A 20,600-nucleotide genomic window follows, 5' to 3' on the forward strand; every position below is an offset into this window, starting at 1 on the left:
TGTACATTATACCTGTTGCCTGTTTTAAGAATGGATGACATGTGACATGTGTGTATATACAGTGTGTGTGCGTGTGTGTATATATATATATATATATATATATATATATATATATATATATATATATATATATAGTATGCAGTTGTGCTCATACGTTTACATACCCTGGCAGAATTTATGATTTCTTGTCCATTTGTCAGAGAATATGAATGATAACACAAAAACGTGTCTTTCACTCATGGTTAGTGTTCGGCTGAAGCAATTTATTATCAGTCAACTGTATTTTCTCTTTTTAAATCATAATGACAACAGAAACTACCCAAATTACCCTGATCAAAGTTTACATACCCCAGTTCCTAATACTGTGTATTGCACGCTTTAACATCAATAACAGCTTGAAGTCTTTTGTGGTATTTGTGGATAAGGCTCTTCTCAGATGGTAAAACTGCCCATTCTTCCTGGCAAAAAGCCTCCATTTCCTGTAAATTCTTGGGCTTTCTTGCATGAACTGCATTTTTTAGATCTCCCCAGAGTGGTTCAATGATATTGAGGTCAGGAGACTGAGATGGCCACTCCAGAACCTTCACTTTATTCTGCTGTAGCCAATGACAGGTCGACTTGGCCTTGTGTTTAGGATCATTGTCATGTTGGAATGTTCAAGTACATCCCATGCCCAGCTTCCGGGCTGATGAATGCAAATTTTCCTCCTGTATTTTTTGATAACATACTGCATTCATCTTGCCATTAATTCTGACCAAATTTCCTGTGCCTTTGTAGCTCTCACATCCCCAAAACATCAGCGATCCACCTCCACATTTCACAGTAGGAATGGTGTACCTTTCATCATAGGCCTTGTTTACTCCTCACCAAATGTAGCGTTTACGATTGTGGCCAAAAAGCTCAATTTTGGTCTCATCACTCCAAATGAATTTGTGCCATGCAGCCCATCTTTCATCAAGTGCCTCCTTGTTGTGCATCTTGAAACAGCCACACCACGTTTTCAGGGAGTTCTGTATTTCACCTGAAGTTATTTGTGGGTTTTTCTTTGCATTTCAGAACAATTTTCCTGGCAGTTGTGACTGAAATTTTAGTAGGTCTTCCTGACTGTGGTTTGGTTTCAACAGAAACCCTCATTTTCCTCTTCTTGATTAGAGCTTGAACCCAGCTGATTGGCATTTCCAATTCATTGGATATCTTTTTATATCCCTTTCCTGTTTTATACAGTTCAACTAACTTTTCCCACAGATCCTTTGACAATTCTTTTGCTATCCCCATGACTCAGAATCCAGAAACGTCAGTGCAGCACTAAATGAAAGATTCAAGGGTCTGTCAGGCGTTCAGAATCTTATTGACCTTTTATACACATGCACTAATTACAAGCAAACAGATCACAGGTAAGGATGGTTACCTTTTATTAACCATTCAGACCCCTTTGTGTCAACTTGTGTGCATGTAATCAAGCCAAAATCACCAGGGTATATAATCTTTTGATCAGGGTCATTTGGGTAGTTTCTGTTGTCACTATGATTTAAAAAGAGTAAACCCAGTTGATTGATAATAAATGGCTTCAGCATGACTGCTTTGGTGGTGGGTCAGTGTTGGTCTGGGGAGGCATATCTATGGAGGGATGCACAGACCTCTGCAGGCTAGACCATGGCAACCTGAATGAAATTAGGTATCATGATGAAATCCTTGGACCCATTGCCAGACACTACGCCGGTTCAGTGGGCCCCCCTTTGTTCTTCCTGGTGCACAATAATTCCCGACCTTGTGTGGCAAGAGTATGCAGCCAGTTCCTGGGGGATGAAAGAATTGATACCATTGAATGGCCTCCACAAATTCAATAGAACACCTCTGTGACATTGTTTTGTTTCATCTGACGCCGCCAGGTTGCACCTCCGTCTGTCCAGGAGCTCAGTAATGCCCTGTTCCAGATATGGGAGGAAATACCCCAGGACACCATCCGTCTTCTTATTAGGCCTGATGTTTTCAGTTCATGCTTTGAGTACCACTTTGAGTTGCTGTAATGAAATTTTACCAAAATGGACTAGCCTGCTGCATAATTTTTTTCACTTTGATTTTTGTGGTGTCTTTGAATTCAGCCCACTGTAGGATGATAATTTACCTTTACATCAAACAATGTGGTATCCTTTTGTTCCTAACACATTACCCAGTCCATATCAGTATGGATATCCACAAGGATATTTTTCCCCATTGAGATCTGATGTGTTGTCAAAGTGTTACTTTAATTTTTTTGAGCTGTGTAGTTATATGTTTACCTTAGGACCTTATCTAAACTTATAATTATGTCATGTTCTTCTTAGCAGTGGACAGTCTGCTGCCTATCGTGTTCCTGACATCTCACTCATGTTTTGTGTGTGTTTTCTCCTATCTTTAAAACTACGAAAAGAAAAAGAAAAATATGTGCAGAGAGCAAGACAGCTATGATGTTCAAACTGGGTGTAAAGCTATGCTAATATTGTACAGTAGCATGCCATTATTGATAGTAGCAGTGCTCAGTAATGAGCTGGTAGTTACCATATTACATAACACACAGATGCAGTGCACCATCTTAATCTCCACACCACACTTCTAGAAGCTGGTGTTAAAATGCATGTGTCAAAAGGACCAAAAGCATGTGTCGGAATTTCCAGACCGAATCTCCTGAGACCCAGTCTACATAAACAGTATGGCACTAGCTGGGTTGATATGATCCAAAAGACGTTTAACTGTTCAAGAAGATGCAGAAGTTGAATTATTGTAATTTTACCTAAAATTACGCTAAACTCGTCATTAAAAATATTCTAGTCACGAATGTTAGAAAAGAAAAGGTGTCAATGTAGTTCATATATAGGATGGGTACCTACGTCCTATCAGAATATGGAAACTGACATTTTTGAGGCATATGTGGACTTTCATGGTACCATATAAAGGCTTAACAAAAAAGTTTCAATAAACTCCCATTTTATTTAAAACATATTACAACATATATTTTTTTAAACATATACACAGGGTACTGTGTCTTTCCACAGTTAGCCCTAGAAGGAACTGTGTATTCTGGGTGAGATCATCGTTCATGGGTTATCATCACACTTTTATTGATATACATATCTGTACACTTTCGTTCATGTTTTGAACTAATTCTTGTTATTAATCTATATTATTACAGCACTTTATGTGCCTACTGCTCTATAATTGTGTTAAAAGCTACTGAAGAAGCGGTGGTTTTTCCACGAAACATGTCAAGCGTCCCAACATCCAGATGATATCTGCTGTTATCGATAGTGGTTATATTACCCAATCTGTGATTTGTGTTCCTTATAGAGCTAAATGTGGAAAGACACAGTACCCTGTGTAGATGTTTTAAAAAATATATGTTTTAATATATTTTGAATAAAACAAAATTTTATTGAAAATGTTGTTAAGCCTTTATATGGTACCATGAAAGTCCACATATGCCTCAAAAATATCCGTCTCCCTAGTCAAGAATGTGTTTTCTACTCAAAAAAGTACATTATATTGTTCTTCGCTTCTTGCAAACCTGCAAAAAAATGTTTTTTTTTTTCTTTTTGCTGCTGTCATCTGACTTCCTGTTAGAGGATGGCTACATTCATTCTCAATGGCTCCACTGTAAGTAAGAATGTAGCCACCTTCTCTTGCTCGCTCCCAAGAAGAACTATGAATTTATGGGATTTGTAGTACGCATAGAGAAGTGCACAGCTTGTGCTCAACAAACAGAACTAGGCGGGGGGGATAGAAGTGCAAGATTTCACAGAGGCAGAAAAGCACAGTAAGAAACAAATGTCATGAAAAATAAATTTTAGGGCCATTAAGTATTGGTCATGTTTGAATTATTTTTGGAGAATAAAGATGTTTTGCATCACTTTAAGCTGAATGAAAAAACAGGTGTTATGCCCGTCTTTTACAAGTAAGAAGACCGTAGCATTCCTAATCTCTAGGTAAAGTGAAGCTAAGTGAACAGCTTGGTGAGGTTGGGAGTGTCTGGGTAAAAGCTGTGCCAACAGCAAAGGAGTGAAGGAACAGGGAAACCTACCAATACACAAATAAAGAATAACAACTTGGCTACTGTGGCCGCACATCGATGACTTGTATCTGGCCTTTTTTTTTTCCCTAAAAGCCTTTTTGATAATATAATCATAAGAAATGTGTTTTAATTATATGCAAACCATCAATGTGTTTTTGTTACGTTTATTGCAGATTGATAAAGTTGTGTTGGAATTAAAAGAAAGACCAGAACTGCAACATGTGGTAAGTCACAACGCTTCAAGACTTATATAACTGATTTTTTCCAAAATGTCCGTGAACTATATTTCACAAAGTTGGAGAAGAATTCTGTATTTGAACTTTTTAGATACTAATTTTACATAGAGCACCGCTGTATTAACCAGTCTTCATCTAGCCTTCAGTGATGGAAGTAAAAGTGCATCATCCATATCTAAAAAAAAAAAAAAACAGGATTAGATGTAATTTACAGAGCAAGAGTACATATAGATTAAAACAGATACTCCGATACTATTATTCTCTGAAAACAGCGTCTCCTCTCCATCATTCCAACACCAGGTCTCCTTTCCAGTGCATGGCTGCTGGTACTTCTGAGTGTCACCTGGGTGTCATACTATTGTACATGGTCATACTTTTCAGTAAGCCAATATTTCTGTATTAAAAATCCTTTTGTTTTGTTTTTTTTTGGTCTTATGTAATATTCTAATTTTCTGAGATACTGAATGTTGGGTTTTCACTAGCTGTAAGCCATATCATCAACATTAAAAACAAAAGAATTGCTTGAAATATATCACTCTGTGTGTAACACATCTATATAAAATATTTGAGTTTCACTTTTTTAATTGAATTACTGAAATAAATTACCTTTTTGGTGATATTGTAATTTTATAAAAGATGCAGCTGTAGTATATCTAGCTCTGGTTAGAAGTATGATTTGTTGGAGAGAGGAAGTAATTGCCAATCCCTCCATGGAGACAAAGCAATACAAATCTGAAAGGTAACCATTCCCCGCTGTACTATGAAACAAACAATAGTATGGCTGCTATTGAGCTTTTATAAATGATAGGAAAACCTTTTTTTTTTTTTTTTTTTTTTTTAAATATCCTTTAACTTGATTGCAAGAAACAAAAATAAGTCTTAATCTTTCTCTCCTTGATAGACCCCTCACATACTTTCAGATTTATGATTTAGGTATCACAGTTCTCATCTCAAACTGTTTTTCTACTGTGGTGTTTAATGCACTGATGCAGAAGACAATGAAGCTCAACTGTGTGATCACACAAATACTTAAAAGTCTATGATTCTCTACTGTAGTGCATTCTTGAATAAAGTCTCTAGATGTCACTCGTCACCCACTGGAAAGCTGTATGGCATTGCTTTTTCTCAATGCTTCACTGTGTCTTTACTACTTGCTAAGGTAGCTGTAAATTCCTTAGTGTTTAATGCCTTTCACTCTCTTTCTAGAGGGGAAAAAAAGAAAATATCAATATAATATTCCTGTTGGCATGATTGCAACTATTCATTATATAATTCACATTATAGGGGTATGTGAACCATTTGATTGAAACACAGTTTGATTTCAAAATGTAATAATGCTCACGTTTTTCTTTTTTATGAGCCTGTAATTTATGGCAATTGTGATTGAATGCAAACTGTACTATATGTTATATGCTGGGAACTAGAACCATCAAACACAGTAGTACTGAACCTAATATTTTATTTTAATTGAATAATGGTTTAGATTTTATTACTAAAAAATTGAATACATTTTTTTTTTTTTTAATGTTTAACTGAAGCAAGCAGGATTAATATAGGTGAGGAATAAAAAACTGAATTTAGATAATGTTATTAATTCTGCTTACAACAAAAAAAACATTTCCCAGCACACTTACTAGCTAGCCTGCAAAGAAATCAAATTAGCCCTGTCTAATGGATCATATCAAAGATAGAGAGTTTAGTTGCATACAATTGCAAATATACTGTATGTAAGGCCCCTTTCACACTAGTGCGACTTCAAAGTAGTGCCTGCACTACTTTGGCACGATTTTAATGCGTTTTGAGGTATATAGCCCTGAGCCATTGCTCAAAATCGCGGCAAAGTCGCGTCAAAATCGTGCCGTAAAATTGCGGTAAAATCGCGTTGCATTAGTGTGAAAGGAGCCTAAAAGCCACAGTGTCTCATCAAGGCTCCTCTGAATGCTGTGGTCCTAACTCTATAGTTTTGAGTCTCCAAATTGGAGCACATATAGCAGTGGATGCATTAAGGGTAGGTTTGCCTGGAGGGGGCCCACTTCTCCTTAAAGTTGCAGGGACACATTGGACACCCAGCAAAAGCACAATGGCAGCAGAAAGCATCCACTGCATACCTAAGCATAGTTCAGCTGACAAGCTGTTCAGATAAGTGGCAACCACCCCAATCTATAACTAGCCTTTTACAGTAAAGTGAACATGGGAAGGGGTAGATTAAGGTAATTTTAAAGGAATAAATGTCTTTAAAAAATAAAAAAATAAACGTGATACTTACCTATTCTGTGGAATGGTTTAGCACAGAGCAGCACGATCCTCTTCTTTTAGGGTCCCTTGCCAGTTCTCCTGGCTCCTCCTCCCTGCCAAGTGCCCCATTGCAAGCTGCTTGCTTTGGGGGCACCCATGCAGGCTCACTCCGTGAATGTGGAACCTGCTTTCTCCTCATTGGCTCACTGGCTGTGATTGACAGCAGCTGGAGCCAATGGCTCATTCTGCTCTATCGAAGCCAATGATAGAGCGAGCCGCTGCTCTCATACACATGCCTGGATCAAGATGGGGCTCAGGTGAGTGTTAGGGGGGTTGGGTGGGATTGGCTATAGAAGTGTTTTTACCTTAATGTATATAATTCATTAAGGTAAACAACCTTGAGACTTTAGAACCACTTTAAAGCTTGCTCAGTATTCCCTTAAGCAAGTTCAGTGATTTACTATTAGCTTGTATACATCCAATAGAATATTAAGCACATACTGTACATGTTGAGAAGCCTATATTTTAGGAGTTCCTTCATATCTTTCATCATGTGTGTAAATTTGCTTGTGTTTCTTCTTTTAAAAAGTTTTTGATCTTTGGGTTTAAAAGATTCTTCACATACACAAATAAAACAATGTATATGTTGTCCAAAGTATTTTCTCTTTCGTTCATCGACGGACACAGCGTTCGATAAATCATATTAACTGGGTTATATTGCCTCCTCCAGGAGTAGGTCTAGGCAGAACAAAAACATCCTGGCTACGCCCATGGGCCGTCCTCAGCTGGTATATATCCCCCTCTCTGCTCTAGGTAATCTGTTTTAATCTCTCTAGTCAGGAGTAAGGACCTAGGCTCCCTGCTGGGATTTCTGATCCTAACAATTTTTTCTCCTTCCTTGCATCTTGTTTGTCTTTTTTCCCTTGAGAGATCTACAATCAACTGCCGGGCTGGGTGATGGGCTTGATAATCTAGATCCAGTGGTCCCCCCAGGCTGGCCCGCAAGTTAAACGTCTCACAGGGTCCCATACGACCAGACATGGGTCTGAGTCGAAGCGGTCCCTTGGCCAACAGCTCCCCTACTTTGGTGGTGAGGAGTTCTGTCTGGAGCATTGCAAATAAAGGAATAAAATCAGCGCAAAAACACTCTAAAATTGGTGAACCATAAATAAGATAATAAATATCAATCTTCACAGATGTGCTGAATGTGCATAAATAAATCTCGGCCATAGACCCGGAAGTGACGTCACCGCGTTGCATCACAAATCACGTGACTTTATCAAGGGTATGTGATTTGTGACGCAACGCCCTGGTGACGTCACTTCCGGGTCTACGGCCGAGACCGGAAGTAGCTGGAAAAAGCGCTGTTACCGCATCGGCGGCTGTCATACTGAAAAGCCTTTGAATATCTGCACAATTGTAAGTGTAACCTTTAACTTGCCTAATAAACTATTTGTTGAACATACTACACTATGAGATCCTCTCTCCATCTTGTTTCCTGGTAAACGAGTGCTCTAAAACAAACCTTGTAGCAAGTAACTTTGCTTGAGACCAACCTAGAAGATCTGGACCCTGATCTACACATCAGATCCATACCTTGAAGATTTTCTCTTCGGAGACATCCCCCTAAAGGTCTACAGGTTGACATGAGATACCTGAAACGCTCTTATGAGTGTTAATGGAGGTGAGCGGCCATTACACCTATTCTGTGGAACCCTAGCTCACTAAAACTCGCACTGGGATCACCGGATATCGTTTTTTCATCTTCACCTGATACGAACTTGATTTTTTTCTTTATTTGTAGCACTGATTGGACTTGTTTTTCACTTTGTGATATTGGTCACTACCACAATTTTTTTTGCATTACTACTCATTTTTTTCACATTATTGAAGAGTTGACAGTGGTTCGCCCTTCATAGGGCATTGTTCTCTTTTTTAGAATTTTCTATTTCTTTTTACTTTTTCTTCATCTACATTCGCCTTTATGGATACCACTGTGGTTATTATTAGATAAGTCACTGTTTCACCGCACTCTGAAGAGCGACAGTGGTTTACTCTTCATAGGGCATATTATAAATTAATTTTTTTTCTCTTCTGTTTTACAACAATTGTTTCAGTTGGAGCCTTTGATCAGTTCTCCTTCTATAGAACTTGTGCAATTGCTCATTTCTGCACATTTATTCATTTTACATCAATTTATCTTTTTTTTGATCATTTTAGATCAATTCAGCACAGGTTATTCACTTTATTGTATACTCAGCTAATTCTGATCACCTTATAGATCACTTGAACACGTTATTACGTTCTTGCTTATCCACATTTCTGCACATGTCACTTTGCTTTCACCTTTTGAAGAATTTTTTATATATTTTGATTATTCAGTCAGTTTTACTATTTATTCGGATTAATACTCACTGTCATCTTTTTTCGTCATTTCTATGAGATTACGAAATTCTTGCATTTTATATATATTTATTTATGCACATTCAGCACATCTGTGAAGATTGATATTTATTATCTTATTTATGGTTCACCAATTTTAGAGTGTTTTTGCGCTGATTTTATTCCTTTATTTGCATTGTATTGTATGTGGTGACAGAATTGACTGCGGACCTCTGGTGCTCCATTTACATATCTTCATCTCCTTTTTTTCCGTTCCCTTCTTCTCTTTTGGTAGTGGTTTATTTTTTACATTTCTGTCTGGATCATTACCTGCACCATGGAAGGGTAAGTACAGTCCCCCCCTCTCCCCTTTTGGTTGTTTTTTGGTGTGAACACGGGTAACCTCCAGGGGCAGGCAGACATGTCTCCAGGTTCCCTCCTCCCATCCTAAAATCCCTCGGTGAGCTGGGCATCCCCCACTCCCTTTCCCCCCGTCTGGACCTCTGGAGTCTGGTGGGGGTTCCAGGGCAGAGGATGCAGCGGAGACCCCTGGGGTCTCCCCCTGCTATTTCCACTCTGTAATGGTCCTGGGATAGTGCATGTCCTTCCCTGGTAATCTGGAGGGTTCCCAGTGTAGGAGACCCCAAGGTGCATGCCCACGTCCAGGGGGGCTTAATATCACACCCCCAGATCCATACAATAGTAAGGATGATTCCTCCATGGTCGCAGCAACGAATGAAAAAGCGCTGGTAGACGCACTTATCACTGCAGTGCGTGAGACATTAAAAATGAAAAATGTGTCTGATGTAGCCAGGGACGTGGCTGTGTCGTTTGGTATGCATAAGTCAGGTTGCACTCCTAAGGTGTTTCCTTATGTGCCTTATTTTGACAGGTTTTTCTGTAAGGAGTGGGAACAACCAAAATTACACTTTGTGGTCCCCAAACGTTTTGCTGTACGTTACCCTTTTGAGGAGTCGCTTTTAAAAAAGGGGACTAGTCGACCAGTGGTGGACCCTCCTGTTTCCAGTTTGAATAAAGCAACCATGATCCCAGTAGAGGAATCCCTGTCCTTTGAGGCCCAGGCTGACAGGAAAACGAAGGCTGTCTATTATGGCTGGTTCAGCATTGCGGTCAGTGTTTGCTTCATCCCTGGTGTCTCTGACCCTAACTGAATGGGCCAAGCTTTTGTCAGGGTCTGGGGAATGAGCAGGTTCCCGCTGCTTATGTTGATTTAGCAGACCACTTGGTTCATGGGCTGCAGTGTATTTGTGATGCAGCTTTGGATACCGCTTCTGTGCTGTCCAAACTTTGTTTTTCAGTGGTGGTGATTAGGCGCGTGCTGTGGCTAAAGAGTTGGTCCGCAGATCAAGCCTACACGAAAGCTCTCATTGATCTGCCCTTTCATGGCAATTGCCTGTTTGGGGCTACCCTGGATGACATCATTAAGGGTATCACGGTAGAGAACACAGTCAAGGAAAGGGAAGGAGCCTCGTCGCAGGCGGTGGCCCTCCTCCTCAGCCCATAAAAAATTATTTTGTGCTTCTGGGACGGAGAATAAGGGAAATAGATCTCTCAAATCTTCCCCAGGAGCTTCCAAGCAACCTTGGTCTGGTAAGCCTAGAGCAAGCTTTTCCGGACTGGCAGACAAGACCCCTTCAGCATGAAGGTCTGCCCTCACCCATATTTGGGGTCAGAGAACATCATCGCTGGTTTCCAGCCCAGTGGACCTCTTTGTGAGCATCAAGGAGGTCCGCAAAATGTTTATTTTTGGGGTACACAGAAAGGGAGGCAAGGTTTGTCCTTTTTAGGTATTTTAGGTCCTGAGTCTCTTTGTACAGACTGCAAAGGTCCAGGTGATGTCCGAACTACCGAAGGTCCACCCTATCCCTGTCTAGGGAATTGATTTAACTAGGTCTGATTTTTAATTTGGACCAGGGTGGTTCTTTCTCTGGAAAAATTTCAGGAACCACAAGCCTTGATTAACTGGTTGCTGTCACATACAGACAGTTCTCTCCCCTGATTTGCATACAGGTTCTGGGGCTGGTTGTATCCACCTTCAAGACAGTTTTGTTTCCACAGTGCTACATGCAGCTCCTTTAACAGATTTGGCTCCACAGAAGGACACCGAGGTTCGTGACGAGGTCACAGGTTCCTCTGGCAGATGCCACAGGCATCCAAGGGCCACGGTAAGGCCAGTATCATACTCGTCTCAGGCTTCTTCTGTGTTTCCTGAGAAGAATCAAGAGCGAGGATCTTGTTGTCCCAAGGGCTGATCTACCATCCTGCTTTACAGTTGCGGGTTTTAATGGCTTAACTATTGAAAGCCAGGTACTGAGGTATAGAGGTTTGTCTGGGTCAGTGATCCCTAAAATGGTGAAGGCAAGGAAGTCATCTTCCAGTAAAATATAGCATCCTGCGTGGAAAGCGTACATTTCTTGGTGTAAGTCGATTGGTGCTCATCCTCGATCAACAGGGATTGATCAAAAGTTGACCTTGAATACCATCAAGGGCCAGGTATCTGCCTTGGCAGTCTTCTTTCAGCGACCCCAAGCCACACACCCTTTAGCTTGTACCTTCATTCAGGGGGTTCGACATGTGGCTCCACCTGTACGATCTCTTTTGCCTCCATGGGATTTAAATTCAGTGCTTTTGGTTCTCCAGAAACCTCCATTTGAGAATATTTGGGAGATTCCCTTGCCTACGTTGTCCCAGAAGGTGACATTCTTGGTGGCTATTACCTCGGCCCACAGATTATTGGCGGTATTATTTTGTCGCAGTCCCTATTCGGTGGTCCATAGGGATAAAGTGGTTCTTCGTCCCTGTCCATCATTCCTGCCCAAAGTTGTCTCTGACTTCCATTTGAATGAGGACATTGTGTTGCCTTCCCTGAGTCTCAAGCCGGCTTAGCCCAAGGAATTTGCCTTGTATACATTGGATGTGGTTTGTGCGATTCAGGTATATCTGGCAGCTACAGAGATCAGACTCGCTTTTTGTGGTTACAGACAGACCAAGGAAAAGGCTGGCCGCTTCTTTGGCTACCATCTCTAGATGGATCAAATTGACGGTGACTCAGGCCTATTCCAGTAAAATCCGGTTCCAACTTTCCCCGTCACAGCATATTCTCCTCGGGCGCTGACTACTTCTTGGGCCTTCTGTCATCAAGTATCAATATCACAAGTTTGCAAGGCGGCCACTTGGCCGTCAAAAAATTCTACAAGGTACATACATTGGCATCTGCGGATGCTAATTATGGCCACAAAGTTTTGCAGGTTGCTATTTAAGAGGGGCTGTTTCCTCTTGAGGGGTGTTTTTTCTTTAAATTTTTATTTTTCAGATGGGGCTCCTGTGCCCTGGTTTAGGCTCCTGTGTTTAGCCTTGGGTTATTTTCCCCACCCCTCATTTTCCTTTTGCCACTGCTTTTGGACATCCTGGTAGTTAGAAATTAATGGAGCGCTGTGTCCGTCGATGAACGAAAGGGAAAATGGGATTTTTGTACCTACCTTAAAATCTGATTCTCTGAGTTCATCGATGGACACAGCAGACAGCTCCGGTGGAGTAACCCAGAAGCGGCGTCATGATGCCACTTTTGGTTTACTCTGCGCCACAGCATAAAACTGTCAGTATTCAAAAACGACGATTTCAGCATTTTGAATACTTTGAAGTGCAGTGTAGGGGTCTGGGGTCTTTTAGACCCCCGTTCCCTCCATAAATGGTACCTGTCACTGCCTATTACTGTCACAGGGGATGTTTACATTCCTTGTGACAGCAATAAAAGTGATCAGATTTTTTATTTTTTTTAAAAAAACAGTGCTAAAAATAAAATAAATAAATAAAACAAATAGAAAAAAAACATTTTTAAAGCGCCCCCGTCTCCGTGAGCTCGTGCACGAAAGAAACCGTATACGTAAGTCGCACCCGCAAATGAATATGGTGTTCAAACCACACATGGGGTGGGGTATCGCTGCGATCGCTAGAGCGAGAGCAATAATTCTAAAAAAAAAGACCTACACTCTAACTCTAAACTGGTAACCGGTAAAAATGTTTAAATCATCGCCTATGGAGATTTTTAAGTACCGTAGTTTGTCACCATTCCATGAGTGTGCACAATTTTAAACCGTAACATCTTGGGTATCTATTTACTCAGCGTGTCATCATCTTTCACAATATACAAAAAATGGGCTATTTTTACCGTTTAGTTTTTTAAATGCAGTGAAATTATTATTATATAGGATTTATATAGCGCTGACAGTTAACGCAGCGCTTTACAACTTGAGAGTAGACAGTACAAATACAGTACTGTACAGTACACTTTAGAGCTTACAATCTAAGAGGGAGGGTAGAATGTATTTTTCCCCAAACAAAATGTGTTTGAAAGACCGCTGCGCAATTACTGCCATTTTATTCTCCAGAGTCTTTGCTAAAATATATATAATGTTTGGGTGTTCTAAGTAATTTTCTAGCTAAGAATACTGATTTGAACTTGTAAACAGCATGTGTCAAAAATAGGCTTGGTCCTTAAGTGGTTAAGGAAGACTTTCATCCATACTCGGAACAGGACATCCATACTCATAACAATTTATTGTGAAAAACAGTACAGCCTTCGAAAAGGTACTTGAGATTTCCATCTCTACTGCAACACTTCAAGTGAAATCATTTTTACGATAGACAGTGGTGTCACTGTTACTGATTGCAGGAGCCATTGCTCATATCAGGACAAATATTTAGTTTCTGATCTTAAAGAAATGCTAACCATACTGCAAAAAGTTAAGTAAAACCACATCCTCACAATTTAGAAAAATGAGGGGTAGAACCAAAAAAGAACACTTGCATTATTTAAAGGGTGATAAATAGTGTCAAATAATGAAATCTGTATTGAATCAGTGTTTGAGAAGTGTATGTAGGGTATCCTTAAGGGATTTAGGAGGTGAATTTTTAAGGTGAAATGTCAGTAAGTGCCACATGCCATGAATATAAAAGGTGAAGGCAATGGTGTGAAGAGGGTTGTTGTATAATGGAGCAATTGCTTGCAAAAAAGGCAGAATATCTGAAAATTACTACAAAAAATAACTGACAAAAGAGATGTATGGAGGCACTAGGTTGGAAAGTTAGAATCTGGGATTCAGTTGCCTGTGGAATTGGTTGGATATGGATGGAATGTCAGGAGAAGTAAAATATGCAGTAGCTAATTCTAGGATATAGGAATGGTTCCTAGAATTTTAGCAATGGTTTTTATTTCCCTAATATAGAGATCTTCCTTAAATGCATGTCCCCATAACCACTATTACAGGACAGGAAGCAAGGAGACATCTATACAACAGGGACACAAATAAAATCCTTCCTACCATCATCCAAAAATAGATTTGGGTTTCAGTTTAATCTGATGTAACCGTTGTGCCTCTGCAGTGGTGTGTTTGTGAATTACAAATATCACAAATATTATCGAAAACATTTGGGGACCGGATTGGGCTTTAATGGAGAGGTTACCCAGGATTACGTTGAATACCTTTTAGATCAGGGGTCCTCAAACTTTGGCCCTCCAGTTGTTGAGGAACTACAATTCCCATCATGCCGGGTCATGTCTGTGAATGTCAGAGTTTTACAATGCCTCATGTTATGTGTAGTTCCACAACAGCTGGAGGGCCGTAGTTTGAGGATCCCTGTTTTAGATAGTGTACCAGTGCTTCACAAATTCCAGATAGTTAATAGTGTGCAGCAGCAACATATTCACTGTAGTCTTCCGGAATCAAAAATAAATTACTCAAAAACCAAGCCAAGGGATATTATTAAAGGGAGATAACCCTTTTGTTCCTTTTTTTTTTCCAACAACAGATGTTTAGACTAACATTTATCTTAGAAAGACTATAGAAAAGGCTATGTTTTAATGTAAAAGGCCTAGATTAAAGAGCTAGCATTTATTTTAATACCCAGATAGTCAAATGTGCAGAGTATCACAATAGGAGAAATGTTTTTTTGGATCTCACAACAGTGGTAAAACTGTGTTTGTGGTCTAGAACAATAGTGCATCAAAACATTTCAGTTCTACTTAAACATTTGTACAGTACAGTAAGCCCCCATTCACACTAGTGCATTTTTTTCCTGCGTTTATTGATGCACTGGTTTTGCATGACAGTAAAAATCACAATATTGCCTATGGTGCCTGTTTACATTAATGCAGTGAAGTGCATTTTTTGAAAAGGTGCAGGTGCTTCATTTGGTGCAGTGCAGGGCATTTTTTGCCCCATAGACTTTAATGAGAATGCATAGAAGGGCCTTAATAAAACACATGTGCATTGTTTTGGGTATCAAATCCAGTCCCCTTCTACAAAAAAAAAAAAAACACATGGAGCATGGAGCATGAAAACACATAAAAAACGCACGTAAAAATATGCACAACTGAGCTACAAAAACTCACAAAAAAAACACATCATGCAGCAGCAGCACTAGTGTGAACTAGGTTAAAGAGGAAGTAAACCCTCCTCTACAACTTGTACCTATAGGTAAGCCTATGATAAGACTTACCTATAGGTACTGTAAATATCTCCTAAACATGTACCGTTTAGGAGATATTTACCTTACATGCAGCCAGTGACATCACTGGCGCATGCGCTCTGAAGGAACGGCCGCTCGTGCCGTTCCTTCAGAGCCCCGTGCCGTGACTGTCGGCTCTCGCGCGCGTGTGCGGGAGTGACGTCACCGCGGCTCCGGCCAATCAGATGGCCGGATGCCGCAATCTCGGAAGACGGGCGACTGGACATGTCGCCCGTCATAGAGGTGAGTGAGTGGCACGGCGGGGGCTCGTTCTAAGGTAAGTATTGCATAATGAGCTAGTATGCGATGCATACTAGCTCATTATGTCTTTCTCTTGCAGGGTGAGAAAAAAAAAAATTCGAGTTTACAACCTCTTTAAAGCCCTGTACACACAATCCCAAAAACAGACAAAAATACCACTATCTAAGCGATCGTATGATAATCGGATCGTTCTACAGAGCTTTAGAGAGCGGGTCACGACAGTTCATACAATTTTATCCGATCGGACAGGCACAAACATTTTTCTCATATGATACCAGTACAAATATTCATTACATTTCTCGTTTAAAAGTACACTACCACACATGACATCACTTCCGATTTTTTATTCTGTCGTAGAAGAATTTTCATAACTTTAGTAAACTCTTCATGTTCGATTACGCAACTAGCATGCAAAAAAAAAACCGACAATCTGTTGCCTGATTTTCAGATCGTGTGTACGGGGCTTTACCTAGAGCTGCCATTACAATATATCTTTTTCTGACCTAGCTTCAAGCTCTGGTTTATACAGACCTGTCCAACCTGTGGCATATCCCATTTGGGATAGGTTTCTAACTGATTTTAATCATAAACATTGCATAAAAGGGAGCTGAAATTCATATATAAAAACCTTAATATATTCCTCATTATCCACAAATTATATAAATTCACTTTGTGTGCACCAAAAGTCCAACACATACAGTATCCTACCTCGTAAAAGTGGCAGTGACATCACTGTGCTGCACATAGCCTGTCCAGCAGGTCCACCCTCTACAGGCTATCTGTAGAAAATTACAGGAGGGGGAATAGAAGACCAGTCACCCTGCACAGAGGGAAAGTTTTGCACTAGATTAATGAAAAGATCTTTAAAAACTACACAAAGGACAGCAAGATCCAATTAAAGAGTGTGTGAACCCAACATTTCATATTCCTTTGTCACTGTTCTGGCATTTACTTGTATGAAAAATTATCATGTTCTCTTTGTATTGCTTCCTTTGTGGGAAATCCTTGGTGTCTCTGCCAGTCCCTCTGCTGTCCTATCAAAAACTGACCACACTAGGCAGGAGAAATCAGTGTGCTGTCCTCCAATGATCAGACTTGTCCAGACACCCCCCTCTCCTGCACAGCCTTTCACTAGGAAATTTAGTATGCTGCTTTCCTCCTCTAGCTCTTATGCAGCTAACATATCACTTATAGGCCTCTTACATACAATACTCCTGTTTGAGCATCTCCATTTTCAGGCATAATTTCTGTCTTATTAAAAAGCGCATATTTTCGCGCATATGCGTTCGCGCCAATTCACGTAAATTTACGCCTCTGATTATGCAAATTTTTTTCCAGATCAACAGTATGATCGTGTGCGTTCATTTGATCGCATTTGCGCGTATTTGCGCGCAAATTACTGTCCAAAAATGCAGATTTTTCTATTTTGTTCTTACTGAAGAATATGCGGAGCTCATTTACGCGGCTGTGTGCATAGGCACATTAGACTGCCACAGTCTAGTCTCGTCGCAGACGGGGACCATCCTTTTTAGCCCATAGACAATTCTTTCATTGTCCCGGGACTGAGAATAAGGGAAATGGATCCTTCAAGTCTTCCCCGGTAGGTTCCAAGCAACCTTGGTCTGGTAATCCTAGAGCTGGCTAATTCCGACCCGAAGACAAGACCCCTTCAGCATGAAGGTCTGCCCTCACCCATTACTGGGGTGGGGGAACATGTTCGCTGGTTTCCAGCTGCGTGGACCTCCTTCATGAGCATCAAGGGTATCCATGAAATGATTATTTTGGGGGTACCAAAAGAGGGGGGCAAAGTTCATCCATTTTGGGTTTTAAGCCCTGAATCTCCCTGTGCGTATATAATTCCTGCAAAGGTTCGGGTGACATCTGAACTACCTAAGGTCCCCGCTATCCCTGTCCAGGAAATTGAATTGCCTAGGTCTGATTCACCAGCTGCTGTAATACAAAAAGTTCTCTCTCCAGACTTGCATACACATTCTTGGTCTGGTGGTATCCACCATCAAGACAGTTCAGTTTGCACAGTCCTACATGCAGCTCCTTTAGCAGATTTGACTCCACAGGAGGTTCGTGACGAGGTCATGGGTTCCTCTGGTAGACGCCGTAGACATCCTAGGGGAACAGTAAGGCCAGTATCATCCTCGGCTCAAGCTTCTTCTGCGGTTACTGTGAGGAATCAAGGGCAAGGGTCTTTCAATCATTCTGGTGACCGTAAACATCTCTTGGGGGCTACCTCTCAGGGAAGACAAGTTGTCCCAAGGGCTCATCTACCATCCTTTTTTACTGTCGCTAGTTTTAATGGCTTAGCTATTGAAAGCCAGGTACTAGAGGTTTTCCTAGATCAGTGATCCCCACTATGGTGAAGACAAGGAAGTCAACTTCCAGCAAGATATACCACCGTGCGTGAAAAGCGTACATTTCTTGGTGTGAGTCGATTGGTGCTCATCCTCAATCTTTTTCTGTGGCTCGGATCCTAGCCTTTCTTTAATGGGGCGTTGAGCAGAAGTTGGCCTTGAGCACCATCAAGGGCTAGGTGTCTGTCTTGGCAATCTTTCAGTGACCCCTAGCCACTCACTCTTTAGTTTGTACCTTCATTCAGGGAGTTTGGCATGTGGCTCCACCTGTACGGTCTCTTTTTCCACCATGGGATTTAAACTTAGTGCTCTCGGTTCTCCAGAAACCTCTATTTGAGAATATTCTGGAGATTCCCTTGCCTATGTTGTCCCAGAAGGTGGCATTCTTGGTGGCTATTACCTCGGCCTGGAGGGTTTCAGAGTTGGCGGCATTATCCTGTGGTACTCCCTATTTGGTCGTCCATAGAGATAAAGTGGTTCTTCGTCCCTGTCTGTCCTTCCTGCCCAGAGTGTTCTCTGACTTCCATTTAAGGACATCAAGTTACCTTCCTTGTGACCCAAGACCGCTCATTCCAAGGAATTTGCTTTGCATACCTTGGATGTGGTTCGGGCTATTCGGGTGTATCTGGCATTCTACTCGTGCACTGAGTACTTCTTGGGCCTTTTCTCATCAAGCGTCAATATCCCAAGTTTTCAAGGCGGCCACTTGGTAGTCGGTGGATACTTTCACCAATTTCTACAAAGTAGATACTTTGGCATCTGTGGATGCTTCTTTTGGCCGCAAGGTTTTGCAGGCTGCTGTTTAAGAGGGGCTGTTTCTTCTGGAGGGGTGTTTTTCTTTAAATTTAAATTTGTATTTCAGATGGGGCTTCTGTGACCGGGTTAAGGCTCGTGTCCTGGTTAGGGCTCTTATGTTTAGCCTTGGGTTATTTTCCCCATCCCTCATTTTCCTTTTGGCACTGCTTTTGGATGTCCCAGTAGTTATGATTTATGGAGTGCTGTGTCTGTCTATGAACGAAAGAAAAAATCAAATTTTTGTACTTCCCTTAAAATCTTTTTCTCTGAGTTTGAGAAACACAGCAAGCACCCCTCTGATGAGTTTTGATATTTCTAATACTGCTTGCTACTAATCTGAATATCTTGAGCAGAGAGGGGGGTTATATGCCAGGTGTTTTTTATTCTGCATAGACCTACTATATAACCCAGTAGTTATGATTTATGGAGCACTGTATCTATCCACGTAAGTACAAAAATAAAATTTTTGCAATTTTGCACATCTCCTTTTTTTTTTTGTAAACATCCACCACCAGGCATTGGTTTACCAGAGGGAAAGCTCTTTGCAGAAGCAAAGCCATATTCCCCCACTAAAATATCTGTCCCCACACATAGACACAGAATGGAGTGAGACATAAAAAGTCAGTAACACATAGTTATTCAGGTTGAGAAAAGGCACAAGTCCATCTAGTTTAACCAATTATAAAAAAAAAAAAAATACAATCCCATATACACAATCCTATACCCACAGTTGATCCAGAGGAAGGCGAAAAACCCCAGCAAAGCATGATCCTATTTGCTACAGCAGGGGAAAAAATTCCTTCCTGATCCCCCAAGAGGCAATCGGATATTCCCTGGATCAACTTTACCTATAAGTGTTAGTACCCAGTTATATTATGTACATTTAGGAAAGAACCCAGGCCTTTTTAAAGCAATCTACTGAGCTGGCTAGAACCACCTCTGGAGGGAGTCTATTCCACATTTTCACAGCCCTTACTGTGAAGAAACCCTTCTGTATTTGGAGATGAAATCTCAATTTCTGTAGACGTAAAGAGTGCCCCCTTGTCCTCTGTGATGACCTTAAAGTGAATAACTTAGCACCAAGTTCAATATATGGACCGCTTACTGAATGTATTTGTACATTTTGATCATATCCCCCTTAATCTCCTTTTCTCAAGAGAGAAAAAATTCAGCTCCTCTAATTTTTCCTCATAGCTGAGCTCCTCTATGCCTCTTATCAGTTTGGTTGCCCTTCTCTGCACTTTCTCCAGTTCTCCGATATCCTTTTTGAGAACTGGTGCCCAAAACTGAACTGCATATTCCAGATGAGGTCTTACTAATGATTTGTACAGGGACAAAATTATATCTTTGCCTCTCTTAATACAAGAAAGGATTTTGCTAGCTTGGAACCTGCAGCTTGGCATTGCATGCTACTATTAAGCTTATGATCCACCAAAACTCCCAGATCCTTCTCCACCGTTGATTCCCCCAGTTGTACTCCCCCTAGTATATATTATGCATGCATATTCTTAGCCCCCAAGTGCATACCTTTACATTTATCAACATTAAACCTCATTTGCCACATAGTCACCCAATTCAACAGTGTATTGAGGTTGGCTTGTAAGTTGGAGACATCCTGTAAGGATGTTATTCCACTGCCTAGCTTGGTGTCATCTGCAAAGACTAAAATGGTACTTTTAATCCCAGTCCCTATACCATTTATAAAGATATTAAAAAGTAAGGGTCCCAACACTGCACCTTGAAGCACACCAC

General features: G+C 40.8%; 1 protein-coding gene across 1 annotated transcript in view; it reads left to right on the forward strand.

Annotated features, from left to right (window-relative positions):
- The window catches only part of VPS41 (VPS41 subunit of HOPS complex), a 493,288-nt gene that overhangs the window by 429,565 nt on the left and 43,123 nt on the right, over nt 1-20,600 (forward strand). Inside the window, exon 21 of the mRNA XM_082258639.1 lies at nt 4,219-4,269. Coding sequence (XP_082114765.1) covers nt 4,219-4,269 — 51 coding nt within the window. The remainder of the gene's footprint in view (nt 1-4,218; nt 4,270-20,600) is intronic.

The sequence above is a fragment of the Pelophylax lessonae genome, assembly GCF_965119305.1.
Source record: "Pelophylax lessonae genome assembly, chromosome: 5".
Classification (NCBI taxonomy): Eukaryota; Metazoa; Chordata; class Amphibia; order Anura; family Ranidae; genus Pelophylax; species Pelophylax lessonae.